General features: G+C 36.9%; 1 protein-coding gene across 26 annotated transcripts in view; it reads right to left on the minus strand.

The window, feature by feature from the left end:
• DCDC1 (doublecortin domain containing 1) overlaps positions 1-14,444 on the minus strand; it is a 490,046-nt gene that overhangs the window by 49,151 nt on the left and 426,451 nt on the right. For all 26 annotated transcript variants that reach the window (XM_072790960.1, XM_072790959.1, XM_072790983.1 and 23 more), the window contains 6 exons: positions 13,840-14,043; positions 12,371-12,572; positions 9,008-9,160; positions 8,182-8,283; positions 4,199-4,335; positions 2,782-2,961 (listed from right to left, as the gene is read on the minus strand). In XM_072790960.1, the coding sequence (XP_072647061.1) occupies positions 2,782-2,961; positions 4,199-4,335; positions 8,182-8,283; positions 9,008-9,160; positions 12,371-12,572; positions 13,840-14,043 (978 nt within the window). The remainder of the gene's footprint in view (positions 1-2,781; positions 2,962-4,198; positions 4,336-8,181; positions 8,284-9,007; positions 9,161-12,370; positions 12,573-13,839; positions 14,044-14,444) is intronic.

The following is a 14,444-nucleotide window of genomic DNA, read 5'->3' on the forward strand; positions in this document are numbered from 1 at the left end:
CTGTTGTCTATTTGCTTCACACACCGTCCACTGTCCAGACATATTCTTTATAGCCTGATAGCCTGAATGGATACATTCTAATTGATCATAAAGGATCTCATGAAAGTCCCCAAATACAAAAACAGATGGCATTAGGAAAGAAAAAGATAGATATCAGAAAGAACATTAAAAAATAAATAAATAACGGAAGGAAGAAACAATGTGCAGAAACTTTCTAGACATTTCTTAAGTATCTTTCTACATAAGAGACCACATTAATCTCCGTAACACATTGCTTGTTCCACACCGGTACCTTATTCAGAGAAAAATAGCTGCTCAAGCACTTTAGTCTGGGATAGTATAATGGACTGAATTACGCCCTCCTCAAAACTCATAGGGTGAGGCCCGAACTCCCTGATATGCTTGTATTTGGAGAAAGGTCCTTAAAGGAGGTAAGTAAGATTAAATGAGGTCCTAAGTGTTGGGCACTAATATGACAGGACTGTGGCCTTATTTTTTTTTTTAAGATTTTATTTATTTATTCATGAGAGACACGGAAAGAGAGGCAGAGACATAGGCAGAGGGAGAAGCAGGCTCCCACAGGGAGCCCACTATAGGACTCAATCCCAGGACCCCAGAATCACGACCTGAGTTGAAGGCAGACACTCAACCACTGAGCCACCCAGGTGCCCCAGGACTGCGGCCTTATTAGAAGAGGACATGGCACTGGAGATCTCTCTCTCCACATATGCACAGAGGAAAGGCTAGGTGAGGACACACAGCGTGACGTGGTAGCCATCTGCAAGCCGGAGAGTCCTTTTCAGAAACCAACCCTGCTGCCACCCTGATCTTGGCCTTTCCAGCCTCCAGGACTGTGAGAAGTAAATGTCTGTTGTTTAAGCCCCCAGTCTGTGATACTTTGTTGTGGCAGCCTAAGAAAGGCTGTATTAGTAGACTAGTACAGATAGTGTGTGGGGTCCACCAGATGCTTTAAACTCCCTCTCTCCAGTAGTATGTATCTCTCCCTATTTCTGAGTCCAAGCACTATCTATGTAATGTGATTTATGAATGCTAACAACCATGCGTTTGTGTTCAGTGCCTCTCATCCTTATTAATGCTTTCTCTGAAGCATTAAGATATTGAATCTTACCCATTTCTCAAGTTTCAGCAGAGGTCCTGATTGATTCCTCTGTGGAGCCTTTCTCCATCACCCCAGGTGGGCAGTGTTCCCCTCCTTTGAACTCCTACTGAACTTCCTGCCTGCACTACTAATTTGACCTTTATCACATGCTGTTAGTATTTTTCTGAGGGGAATGTCAGATCCCTTAGCTAACACCGTTTTCTTACAATCTGTATTCATCATATGGAACACAGAGAAAGGTACACAAGAAAGAAATACCACCTTTATTAGCTCACCAACAATCAGATCATCTGATAAATACTTTCGAAATAAAATATTTCATCTTTTAGTCTAAGTGTATGCATGTGTATGTACAGAATCCAACTCCACATGCTTTGTTATGCTTCCTTCACTTAGTCTGGAACGCTGTTATTATTCTTTCCAAAATTGGTTTTAATTGAGTCATAATATTCTATTCTATGTACTATAATTCATTTAACCAACATCCCATTGATGACTGCTTAAATTTAACTTCTAATTTATCTCTGCTATAAATACCCTGTGATAAATATTCTTACCAAACAATCTTTGCATAAATTCATAAAAAATCCCTGGGATAAAGTCCTAGAACTCTTTCTGAGGTGCATCTCCTACTCTCTGCACCCTTGTCAGCTTCCATGAACTCCTCCCGGTCAATCTACTGCACTATCTTGCCTTTCCCTTGAACCAACATCTCATTTTTATATGACTTCCTCTTGGCCCAGAAAAATTATATGAAAATATTTCAGAAACCAAAAAAGCCAATTATTTGAGATATTACCACAAGATGAGACTTTTAAAAAGTCTATCAAAATCCATTTGTTAGTTGCCTAAAGTTTTTATGTAAAGACTAAGACAAAATGTCAAATTTTAGGACTATATTGACTAATTGATTTGAGAGAAAAAGAGAGAGAGAGAGAGAGAGGAAGAAGGCATAGGCAGGGAGAGGAACGAGGAAGAGGGACAAGCAGACATTGGACTCAATCTCACAACCCTGAGATCATGGCCTGAACTGAAATGGAGAGTCGGAGGCTTAACCGACTGATCTACCCAGACACTCCAACTATATCCTTGATATTACAGAAATAAATGAACTTCTACTCATCATTTCCTTAGTCAATGTTTTAACTTTGGAAAGTGGAAAGTTTGCCATAGTTCCAGGACTCTGGGTAGTAAGAATTTGATAATTTTTCTTAAGAACATTGTTTTCCCTACAGAAAACATATCTAGTGAGTAATTCCCAATGGGGAAAAAAATCACTCTTGCGAATCCGTTTTTTTTCTTTTGTTTTGTTTTTTGAGATCAAACCAGGTTTTAAACACAACAGGAAAACTCCTTACTCTTTGGAAGTTCAGATTTTACTCTTTGGCTACAGTGAGTGTAATTATCATTGGTGTCTCCTGGCCAAGTGTCATATTCTAATTCACATACATGTCAGACAGCACTGAGCTCTACATTTTTGCACATATAAGCTCATTTAATCATCATATCAACCCTGTGAGGAAAGTATTATTTCCATTTTACAGATGCGAAAATGAGGCTTAGAAAGGAAAAATGATTTGCCTGACCTTACAATCTAGAAAGACCAGAGCTGGGATTTGAATCCAGGACTATGATGCAATCTCCTTTCACACTGGATTTACCTCTGAAATGGTTTTGCCCCAAGCATAAGTGCCATCTTCAGGACAGCCTCCATTTAGATAAATCCACACTCGTTTTGTGTTCGGTTGCTTATACAGGCTGCTCTGCCTGCGTGCTATACTTTTAGTTTCAACTGGAGAATTTCTCTTGGATTGCAGTTCTTGAACTGCAGAAAGGTGCGCCTGGTAAGAAAAGCCCAGAAAATACCACGGTGAGAGAACTTCCTGGTAGGTGTGTGCATGAAGAATGTGATGAAAACAGAAATACTTAAAATTGCAAATTACACTTTAAAAATTTTAGGAAGTATATTTCCCTCCCCTGTCACTGACTCTTCTATAAACTCCCCTCGCTTCTGTGAGTCACCAAAGGCAACAATAACCATTAGAGTAATAATAATAAGCCACTTCTTTTGGCAAAACACTTAACTTTCATTTATAATTTGGAGAGATGAATGGAGATGTGTTTTTGGATTTCTGTGTGGTGTTTCTCCTACTGAGCAATTTCTCTGCATCTAACAAATGAGTTTTTGATTAGAATCACAACATCATTTTCTTTAACCAAGAAATGCTTAAGGGAATGTGCATGACTGTTGTTTGAGTCTTTACTCTCTGTCTTTTAAAATACAGCAGCCACCCTTATACTTTGCCAGATCCCTGCCAGGCAGCTTTTCATCCTACTTCAAGCATGTCCTAGTTCAATGCTTTGCATTCATTCCCTGGTCAGTGATTTATCCTGCTCAGCTTGGCAAGAAGTCATATTTCTAGCAATGTCAATTTCTTTTTTCTAGTAACCTTGACTTGGGCACACGCCTAAGATATAGATTGAACACATTTCACGATTTGAGAAACCCTATTAAATAAGAACATATCATTTTGATGAAAAACTTCACAAAGCGAAAAGTTTTCCCTGGTCTCTATCCCCAATCCTCTCTCAACAGCTGACCTTTCTCTTCTCGACTTTTTTATGTCTGGCAATCCTGACTGATTAACCAATTGGAGTGAAACTGCTTTTTGAATTCCTCACTTCTGAATGTCTCCATTGCAATTAGTATTTTGCTCCTTGCTCTTTCTACATATTGAGACATACCCTTAGGAGTGATGAGCAATGAAGCCATAAGGCTCAACTTGACTACACTTATTATAATTACCTTTGTACATATCCACTGGGCCTTTTTCTCTTCTTTGCTAAGGTCATAATTTCTGGTCTCCATTCAAACAAAACAGACTTTCATATGAGCTGGCTGTCTTTTAGATAACTACTCTCCAAATGCCAACTCAATGCTTGGCATATGCTTATGTGGTCATAACTGACCAGATGCTGAGGATATATTAATAGCATAATTTTAAAATTCAATACTATGCTTTTAAAACCTTATTAAAGAGGCAGAGTCTTTAATGTCTGGAGTCCTGAAGAAAGTACCTCTGTATGTCTTATGAGTTCCATGAGTTTAATTTCCTCTTGAGTCTGCTCAGTCCAGCCTCCTTCCACCACCACCGGCTGCACAGGGCTTTTGTTGGGAACCATGGCGGCTGGCTGACATGCTGCTACTCGCCGCCCTGGGGAAAGAAGTCCCTGGTAATGTTGTTTCTGAAGATGGGCTTTCAGATTTCAAATAAATTGGTTTGGCATTCTATGCATAAATCATTCCACTTGGGAGCATAGGCTAAAATACTAAATATATCATAAAAGCAAAGATGCCTAAGGTAATAATATCTAACAATGCCTCTTCATATGGGAGCTTGAGGCTTCAAATAGCCAGGATATGCATATTCACTATACAGACGGAAAGGAAAGATAACATGCTGACTTCCACACTGGCCCCAGCCTCTCTTGCACGATATGGTTCAGTGGTAATTTAGTCAAATAGAAACCATGACCTATATAGCCCATCATCTCTTCCAGTCATGGAACATATGTTTTGTTCTCTTCACTAATAATAAGCCTTTCCCCAACAATTAGCTTAGCAGCCTGGGGATTAAGTACTTCTAAAATAATATTAACCCAAGAGACAGCAGGCCTTTTTTTCTATCTAATAATACCCGCAAGCACGATTAGTTTCTGACACCTCTGCTGTGCCCTTTAGGTTGTTAAAAAGCTGTGTAAGAGAAAATATTTATTGGAATACTGTACTCCAAAGAATAATAGGCATAATTTAATAAGTGTGTTGATTTGAATGTATACATTCTTTCAACTAGTCCACTTAAAATCGTTATAAAAGATTTAAAAATCATACTTAAGAAATTGGTTTTTCCCCATGTTGAAGATAAACTCACACTGAGTCTCATACTGATCTCTAAACTTTTTAAGTAAAAGTAATGCTTTCTTTTGCATGTTCCCTCTAGAAACTTATGTTGAGCACCAGCAATCAGTCAGGCATTGTGCTAGACGATGTAAATACAAACATGTTCAAGAGTTAGTCCTTGTCTCTAGTTTGTTGGGGGAAGGCAGATGTCAAGGAAATGATTACACCAATAATTGATTACAACTGTGCTGTCCCAGAGAAGTATAGAGTCTATATAAAAGCACTAACAGGGGTTACTGCCCTGGTCTGAAGTGCCAGAGAAGGCTTCTTTGCTAAAGTAACACTGAGGTGGATAAAATAATAGAAATACTAACATGAAGTTGAGACCTAATTTTGTTGCCAAGAGAGCCTTAGTGTACAGATTTTCAGCTCATGACTACAAACAAAACTCTTTGAAAATAATTTAGTATTTGCAGAGAATAAAGCATTTGCGCTCCTTAAGCTCAAGTTGGTGGAAATAGATCCAGCAATAAAAATAAATGGCAGCAATGACTTTTCAGGGAAACCAGAAGTCTATGTACCTAATAAGTAAGCATTCTCTGCAATTTATAGATGTGGAGAAAACATAATTGAATCAGTCAGCCAATGAGTTACAGTGGCAATGCCATTAGATTACACGTTTTAGAGAAGACCACAGTGGTACGAGAAAAATACGTGACACAAATTTACGCAAACATAGTTTTTAGCCTACTCTATTCATAAAACCCAGACAACGTTAATTTATGACACATAAATATTTTATTTATAGTGCCTTAGAACACTAAAACTTTGCTCAACTAAAGAGAGCTCAGCAATAGTTTATCATTTACACTCTTGAGAGCCAGGATTTGAATGTAGGAAAAGAGCAAAACCATTATGCATTATTTGTTTTTTGTCAAATTGCTTCTAATGGTCTTTTAAAAAAATGAATGCATTTGCGCTATAATTTTCATAAAGACAAATTCATCACAAAAGGTTTTGGTTCAAGGAAAGATGTTCATAACAAAGTACTATTTTTGTAGGTAAGGATACAAAATGAAATCGAGCAAAAATGTATTGATTAAATTGTTTTTTATTTTTTTATTACATTCTCCATATATTCTATTTTATATCATATGAGATCTGGGGAAGTAATGATAACAGCTAATAATTAATAGGGAAAACTAGAGAACATGAGTGCTTTGCTGTTCTTTCAAACTATAAATCTCATCCAGACAGCTCCCCCAAAAGTCTCTCCATCCTGTTTCAGCCTTATCTATGCCTGGGAGGGTAAGTCTGCCTCATTTGAGGTTTTAGTTGGAAAAATCTATTTAGCTCTCACACTAAATAAAATGCTCCAGCACTGCCTTTATATGTAAGAAAGGTGATACTTTGGCCTCATCTGCCATGCCTTTATTTCATTGATCAGTTTTTAGGATCCCAAGTCAGAAAATGGGCTGCCTTCTCAGGAACCCTTATTCTAATACTTATTGAGTATTTATTATGTGCTACGCATGCAGTAAATACTTGACATTTATTGTTTCATTATAAAAACCCTATAAAGTTATTACTGGTATTGTGATTAGTACTAGCAATCACCATACTTACAAATGAAATGTAAAATCAGCTTAGCACAGTAGTTTGTACATAGTATATGCTTAATAAACATTTGTTGCATTCGCCAATGGCTATAATGATGGAAAATAATCTACTTAGCCCCTATTTATACCTCCTCTTTCATCCAATCCTCAAGAAGCTCATCATTCAACAGGGACTGCAGTTAACTGAACTTTGACTTGTTCTTATTTATCTTCATAACTCCAACAACTAGAAAAGTTCTTCCTCAGAGTAGGTATTTTATGTGTATTGAATTTACATTTAACAGCAGAAAATATAACAGTCTGTCAGTAGAGACGAGATCTATCCTAGTACTAAATTCTAAGAGAAATTTAATTAATGGATTCCTCCGTAATGGGCACCATCTGACCAGATAGTTTTCAAAAGTGATATTATAGGTGATATCAACTGAACTTTAAATGCTTTTTTATTAAAAATGCCTTTTTAATACTTAATTATAAAAAAGCTGAAGACATGATATTAAAGTCAGAATATACACTAAAGGCAGCCCTGCTGGGTGCTATTTTCAGTATGTTGCTTTTTATTGATTTAATTTGATAACAGGAATAGACCTTAGAAAAATCATTGGGTTGATATTCTGTTCATTCTTTAATTCAATCATTCTACAAGTATTCACAGAGCAAGTAAGAAGGTTGTAGAATTTATAATGTAACATAGGGATGACAGTCACATGACCAGGTAATTATATTCATGCGTGAATTCTTTTGCTAAGAACTGAATAATAGTTATTTCAAACCAGAGTTCTGTCTAATGCACTTACAACTAGTTGTGTTGCTTATTGCAGTAAAATTCACATGCTTTTGACAAAAGAGAGCGCACATACTTACGAGTTGGAAATCCTGTCATGGCAGTTACAGAGCCTAAAATGTATTCCTTTCTAGACTAAAGACCATAATACACTGTTTCTCCCCAAGAGAGAGAGTATTCAAGTGCTAGGAACAGTATAAGATCTGTAACCTAAGATTCTGTGACAAAGAGAATGAAAGAAGAAAACAAATATTGCCAATTGATCACTTTGACTATGAATAGCATATCTTATGCTGCCTAACACCAAGCAGCCCTTCTGAGACATTGATATTGACCTTTGAAAAATTTAGTACTTCCTCATTCAGATTATAAAACAAACAAAAACCCAAACTTATTCCCCAGCAATACCCAAAGAATAGACAGAAAGTTTTGTTTAAGGACTAATTCCAAAACCCACAAAATGTCAGTTCAGTGACTGTTTCAATCCCAATATGAGGGTTATATGACCCAGACACTCCTAATTTTTAAAATTTACATATAATTCATGTGATACTCACTTTAATATAAAATTTACAAATATAAAACCAGTACTGAAAGGTATATTATTAGGTTTTAGACTTGCTCAAGTGACTTTTGTGACACAATATTTACAGTACTCAGTCAAACATCTGGTATCTAATAGTAGGAAAAAACTTCCAGCAAATTGGGGTTACATTTAGAATTAAACATGGTGATACTTGATTTAGTTCATACTGACCTTTTAACTGTCTCATTTTGTGTTTCATGGTGTCTAAATCAGCCAAAATTTTGTCCTTTTTCAGCCAGTTCTGTTTTTCTAATTTTTCTGCTTTCTGCAAAGCTAGAAAAAATACACAATATTTTATTTTGCATGTGTTATCAACAGTAATTTATCATGCAAGCCAATAATTTATAAAGAACTTTCTGCTCCAAGAAATAGATTCAATTAGAAATAAGTAATTAAAAGGTAAGGGTCATTAAAAGAAACCTCATTTGAAAGATGACAAGGCTTAAGGCATTTCTTTATGGAATGGCGGGGAGGGGGTGGGGGTGGGCGGAGAAGAACAGTGCTGTTTTATTATATAGATTTACCATATGCAATAGCCATATTTCATTTTCCACTTCCACAAACTATTTGGAGGTGATGAAAGCCTGGCTTGGAACCATTCATTTTTTAAACATCCACCTACTGCCTAAAGGGTGCAATTCTTAAAAATGAAAATGTGCAGACAGGTCGTCTTCAGTGTGAATTAAACTCATTTGTTATTTTCTAATGTATACCATTATTCTCAGTCTTATAGACCAAGGATCTCTTTATCAACTAAATTAGACATTTTTCCATGCAGAATACTCCATTCCAGTAAGAAAAAACAGGCAACTGTGCAAATATCAGAGTACAGCTATTCTTGTGCACATGTTAATTGATGGACCTCCTGTTCTTTGCATAAATGTGATGTTATTATGTTGACATTATATACATTTAATTCTTTTCCTATGGTGAAATAAAATTTATTTCTCTCTCCATTATACACTTGCTTGGAAACAAGCAAAAACAAAAAACTTACCCTTTGGAGATAAAAATGGTTCACCGCAAGATACCCAGATGGCAATGGGATTTCTGAGGATGAAAGTGAGCAAAGACTTGTCTATACCATCCAAACTGTCAGATATCACAGACTTTGGAACTGATTTGGTTTTCATTTTCATTCTTGGGTTTTCTAGGAAACAAATGGTTCATTAACCATTGCACAATGACTAATGAATAAATTTGCCTCCTGAATTTATTTGTTCATTCAAAATTTTTCCTTTCTCATTAATGACTTCATTTAAACAGGTAATGCCTAAATCAGATGCAAATACATAAATATGATCTAAAGCTTCATATTCAACCAAGTAATTTAAACTAATCTATAAATATACTTTTAAATTCCTTTCTTATACTTATTAAAAAAAAAAGCTGAGGTGGCTCACTAAAATATCTACTCTGAAAAGGAATGAAATAAAAAGATAAGAAAATCAAGGAAAGGGGGAAAGAAGTACAGCAATAGATTAAAGCCTGAGATAAATTGCTTCAGGGTCCTCATCTTTTAAGTGAAGAGTAGTATCTATCTCATTCGGCTGTTGGGTAGATTAAAAGAAAAAAAAAAGAAAGTGCTTAGAATAAATGGTGTTTGGTCTACTTAATTGGACAAGCATTAAAAATGCCAGATAATATTTTTGTTATTAAATGGACATGAAAGCCATACTTCTCATTTGTTAGAGTTAAAGCACAGTTTGGGTTCTGAGCATTCTAGTGGCCTAAGCAAAGAGCAAAACACAATTTCAAGATTCACATGGCCCACATAGAAGATAAATTCCTCAGAAGATACACCTTTTCTGAGATCTGAGAGAAATTTATTTCAGGGTCTTCATAAGAGGGTTCTCTGTAAGGTAGCAAACAGTATCCTATAATAGAAATGAACAATATTGAGAACTTACAACATGCTGGGCATTTCACTAAGACCTCTGCACACATTATCTCAGGTAAGTCTCAAAATGATACTCTGAGTTAGGTCCATTTCTCTTTTACAATGTAACTGAGGTCTAATCAAATAGCTAGGTAGCTGCAGAGTCAGGATTAGAACCTGGGTCATACACCTCCAGAGCTTTTGCCCTTAACCACTATCTCCCTAGATACTTAGTTTCTGACTGGTGCCTGTTTTTTTTTTTTTTTTTTTTAAGTTCCTCAATGCAAACTGATGGCATTGCACAAGTCACAATTCAATAAAAAGGGCACGTCTGCTAATGGACAAGCCTGATTCAAGGATAACCTCTCGAATATAGAGGGGAAGGAATACTGATACCCTTTTAGTGCTCCAGCGTGAATAACATTACTTCCAGTCAAGTTTTAAATAGCAATTTGAAAGCAGGGCCTTTGAATTGTAATCTTCCAGAAACTGGAGATTAGATATTCAATATGACAAGTAAAGGCCAAACTATATGCTTTAATGATTAGCTAGGCATTAAATATTCACATAATTATTTTTAAAAAACAGGACAAATAATATCATTGTGAAATAATAGAAAAGCATATATTGGTCTCTGCCCCACATTCCTGGCAGAGAATTTCTAAAACTCTTGTAATTTTCTAAGCGATAAGAGCACTAGGAGCATCTTTTGTTCTAATGTTTTGTTTTTGACTCTGGTTCCCGGCACAGAGCCCCTAAATCCTTTGGAATTTCCTGGATGATAGTAGTATCTTGTTTTCTAATGAGATGACTTTTCACAGACTCTTGGATGAAGTCTGGTCACTAGAAAGACCAAGCCATGATTAGAACCTTGGAATTTTCTACCCTACCCTCATTCTCCAGAGAAGGGAGAGAGGCTGGAAATGGAATTAGTGAACAATCATGCTTACATGATGAGGTCTCCATAAAAATCCCAAAAAGTACAGCATCTGGAGACCCTCTAGGTTGGTGAACACATGGAGATGGTAGGAGAGTGGTGGGCTTAGAGAGCATGGAAGTTCGGTGCCCCTTCCCACATCCCTTGCCCTAGTCATCTCTTCCACCTGTGTGTTCATCTCTATCATCCATCATATCCTTTTAAAATAAACCAGGAGACAGTAAAGTGGACCGTTTCCTTGAGTTCTGTGAGTTACTCTAGCAAACTGATCAAACTGAAGGAGGGAGTCAAGGGAATTTCCCATTTAAGCCAGTTTGTCAGAAACACAGGTCTGGACATCTGAAGTGGGGGATGCAGTGAGGAGCAGTCTTGTAGAACTAAGCTCTTAACCTGTGGGATCTGATGCTAAAACCAGAGAGTTAGTGGCAGAGTTGGGTTAAATTGTAGGACACCCAGCAGGTGTTGCAGAATTGCTTGGTATGGGGGAAAAAACACACATCAGGTGTCAGAAGTGTTGTGAATGTGATAAGAGTGTGAGAGTAAAGAAGAGACACACAGGAAGAAGAGCAAGTTTTTCCTCCTCAATTATATCCAATAACATCAGCTAATATTCATTGAATGTTTAGTAAACAACAGCCAGGCACTATTCTAAGTGACATATGCATTTATACATAAACACCTATTCATATATATTTTTATGAACACATATTCGTACCTATGAGGACCAAATGAGTATACATTTACCTGATTATCAGTGTGCAATTTGTAAAATGAGGAAACTGAGGTACAAGAGGTTAAATAATTTGCCTAAGAAGGAATAGTAGTAAGGAATAGAGGTAGGATCTGAACCCTGGTATTTTGGCTCCAAAACCCAAGTTCTTAATCTTTAAATCACGACTCTCAGTACAACAGTGGAGAGCTGAGATCACTCTGCTGAACTATTATTGTAAGATTCATTTTTATTTAGCCAACTGTTGCTGGAGACACAGTTCCTGCCCTCAAGTTGTACATAGTTTAATGAAACACACAAAAATGTAAACAGATAATTATAATACAGTGTGCTAGGAGTTGCAATACAAGTGCTTTCCCTGGTGCTTCTGGGAGTTTAGAGGAACAGTGGAGATGGGCAGGGGCAGGTAAGGACAGCTGGCCGGCAGGAGTTATAGAGAGGACACCTTCTCTTCAAATAATAGAAAGAGATTTGCATTGATCCAGTCCCGCCTTCTTCACTGGTCTCCAGTTGGTTTTGGCTTTAAATTTAAAAACAAAAGCTGCTCGTGTTACATAAAGTAGCTAAGTTGTTAAACATATTTTATACATTTGAGGCAATTTATTTTTGGGTGCTGAAACCAAATTTACATTATTTTTTTAAACTTTTTCTTATCATTCTGCAAGGTAAAAATAATACAAAAATCTCACACAGGAGCAGCTTCCTGTGATTTTGTAATTCTAGAAGGAGTGACTGAATCACAGGATCACATTTAACTTTTTTAAGATGAAAAATAAGTAGAATCAGTTAAATCCCATAGAATGTCATCACCAACCTTTCATACTTTTAATAGTTGTCTCCTTTGCTTGAACAGGGGCTGTCTCTTTCTTTTGTTTCTCAGTGTTTCTCTGGATAAAAGATTCATCTAGAGCCCATAAAACCAAATCACGTAAGGAAAGGACTGTGGTTCCATCTTTGGTATATACTTTGGAGGCTGCTCTGGTGAGACCAAGTTGCTCTGTGCATTCTGTAAGAAGCTAAATAACACAAATTGTAAAGAACTGATGAGATGAAATAGTGCTAGGGCTGGGAGCAATTGTGAAGCGCTTATTATTTTAGAAATTTGAGAAAATCCTTTAATTTGGGAAAATAGAAAGCTAAATAACTACTGACTTGATCTTTGATTAGAGACAATTTTTGGTATCGGATTGTCCTACATAATCTCACAAAATTAGTCCACTCCAACTGTGAAAATTAGCTCCAAAAATTTAACACAGCAGCTGATGTATGTTAATACATTTTAACATCAGAGTATTTATTTCTTAAGACGTGTTCAATTTAGAGATCCACTTTCAATTTTGTTGCTTTAGAAGGTATAAAATTGGAACACTTCCTCTTGATGAACTACATGAGTAGTTGACTTTCAAACCCAAACTAACACGTATTATTACTTCCATTTTGCAGACAGACTGAAAGTTAACTTTGTTGTCCAAGACTACAGAAGCCAGCTGTGGAGCTCAGAGTGAATCTTGGTCCTGCTAACTTTTGTGATTTGCTTAGTTCACTGAACAATATCTTAGGCTATTTGTATTCAACTGAAAAGGGGAGTGAACAAATAGGTGTGTATGTGTGTGTTTTTGCAAGGAAGTCCCCAGGGTAACTCCATGTCAAATTTAATGTTGCTTATAAAATATGCTTTTAAAGGTATTGGCCAGAATGTATAGACAAGATAATCACCAAACAAGGGAAGGACAAAGCTGGGTTTGGGCCTCTTGAACTCTCCTTCCTTTCTGTGACTACAAGGAGCAGCCTCTATGATAGAAACCACTTGTTCCTTCCTAACATAACTCTTGCTTCTCCAATTTGAGAATGAAATAAAACAACCTGTCAATAAATAAGTGCTCAGGTGTTCCAAATGATAAGTGAGGTGGCATCTCTTAGGATATTTAGATGACACACAACTTGAAGCTAGAAGGGGAAGAAAGGGGGAAAAAAGGCATTCTCTCTATAACACAAGTGGAGAAATCTGGTAACTTTGTTTGCCCCCTGGTTTTTTTGTACCTTTGCTCTGGAGCCAATCTAAAAACCATATTCTGATTTTTCATTTTTCTAAGTCTGTATCCAAAGAAATACAATAAAAAAGAATATCTTTAAGAAAACAGAGATCTTGATCTCATCAGCCTAAATTGGTGAAACTGGCCTGGGACATTTATCATTCAATCTCATCGCTTTTTTCTTGTCAGAAGAATCACTATTATCATTACCTCGGAGGATGCAAGAAACGTTTAAGTGATAGCCACTTACTGTGGGGAATGTTCCAGCCACAATTAACTTCCCATTTCGATATCCATCTCCATTTTTGTATGCAATTATTTTCACTGCCTTCTGGTGCAAAGCTGCTGTACCACTATGAGATACAACTCGCGTGCAGGTCTTCATCCGTAAAGATAATAGACGTTCTTCATAATAACTGAGTGTTTTCTCAGCCTCACAAGAAGATAAATCAGCCTGATTAAAAAAAAAAAAAAAAAAACCTTGAGAGGTCTACTCAAGCTTTTTCTCTTGTACATGTGTGTGGTATCTAAATTTTGAAATGCTCACTTTGCATGCTGTAGGTATTGGATACCACCGTGGGAAGAATGTTGGGTCAGAACTCAGTTCTCTTCCCAGCCCTGTCACAGGTCTCTCCGTGACTTTAGGCCTCTGGCTTGTGTTCCTGGCCTCGTTCTGTTTTCTACTTTGCCTTTTCTGTGACAAGAGTGGGGGGGAGAAGGATGCCAGGGCCAGAGAAAGTCTGGCCTTGAAGTAATGGGACGCTGGCACTACAGATAATCTCTTAATCTTTAACTTGAGGATGATGCCATCCTGTGGTGGCAGATATTGATGAGTGAGGAGGGAAAGAAGTGCAG

The sequence above is a fragment of the Canis lupus genome, chromosome 21 (genome assembly GCF_048164855.1).
Source record: "Canis lupus baileyi chromosome 21, mCanLup2.hap1, whole genome shotgun sequence".
Lineage (NCBI taxonomy): Eukaryota > Metazoa > Chordata > Mammalia > Carnivora > Canidae > Canis > Canis lupus.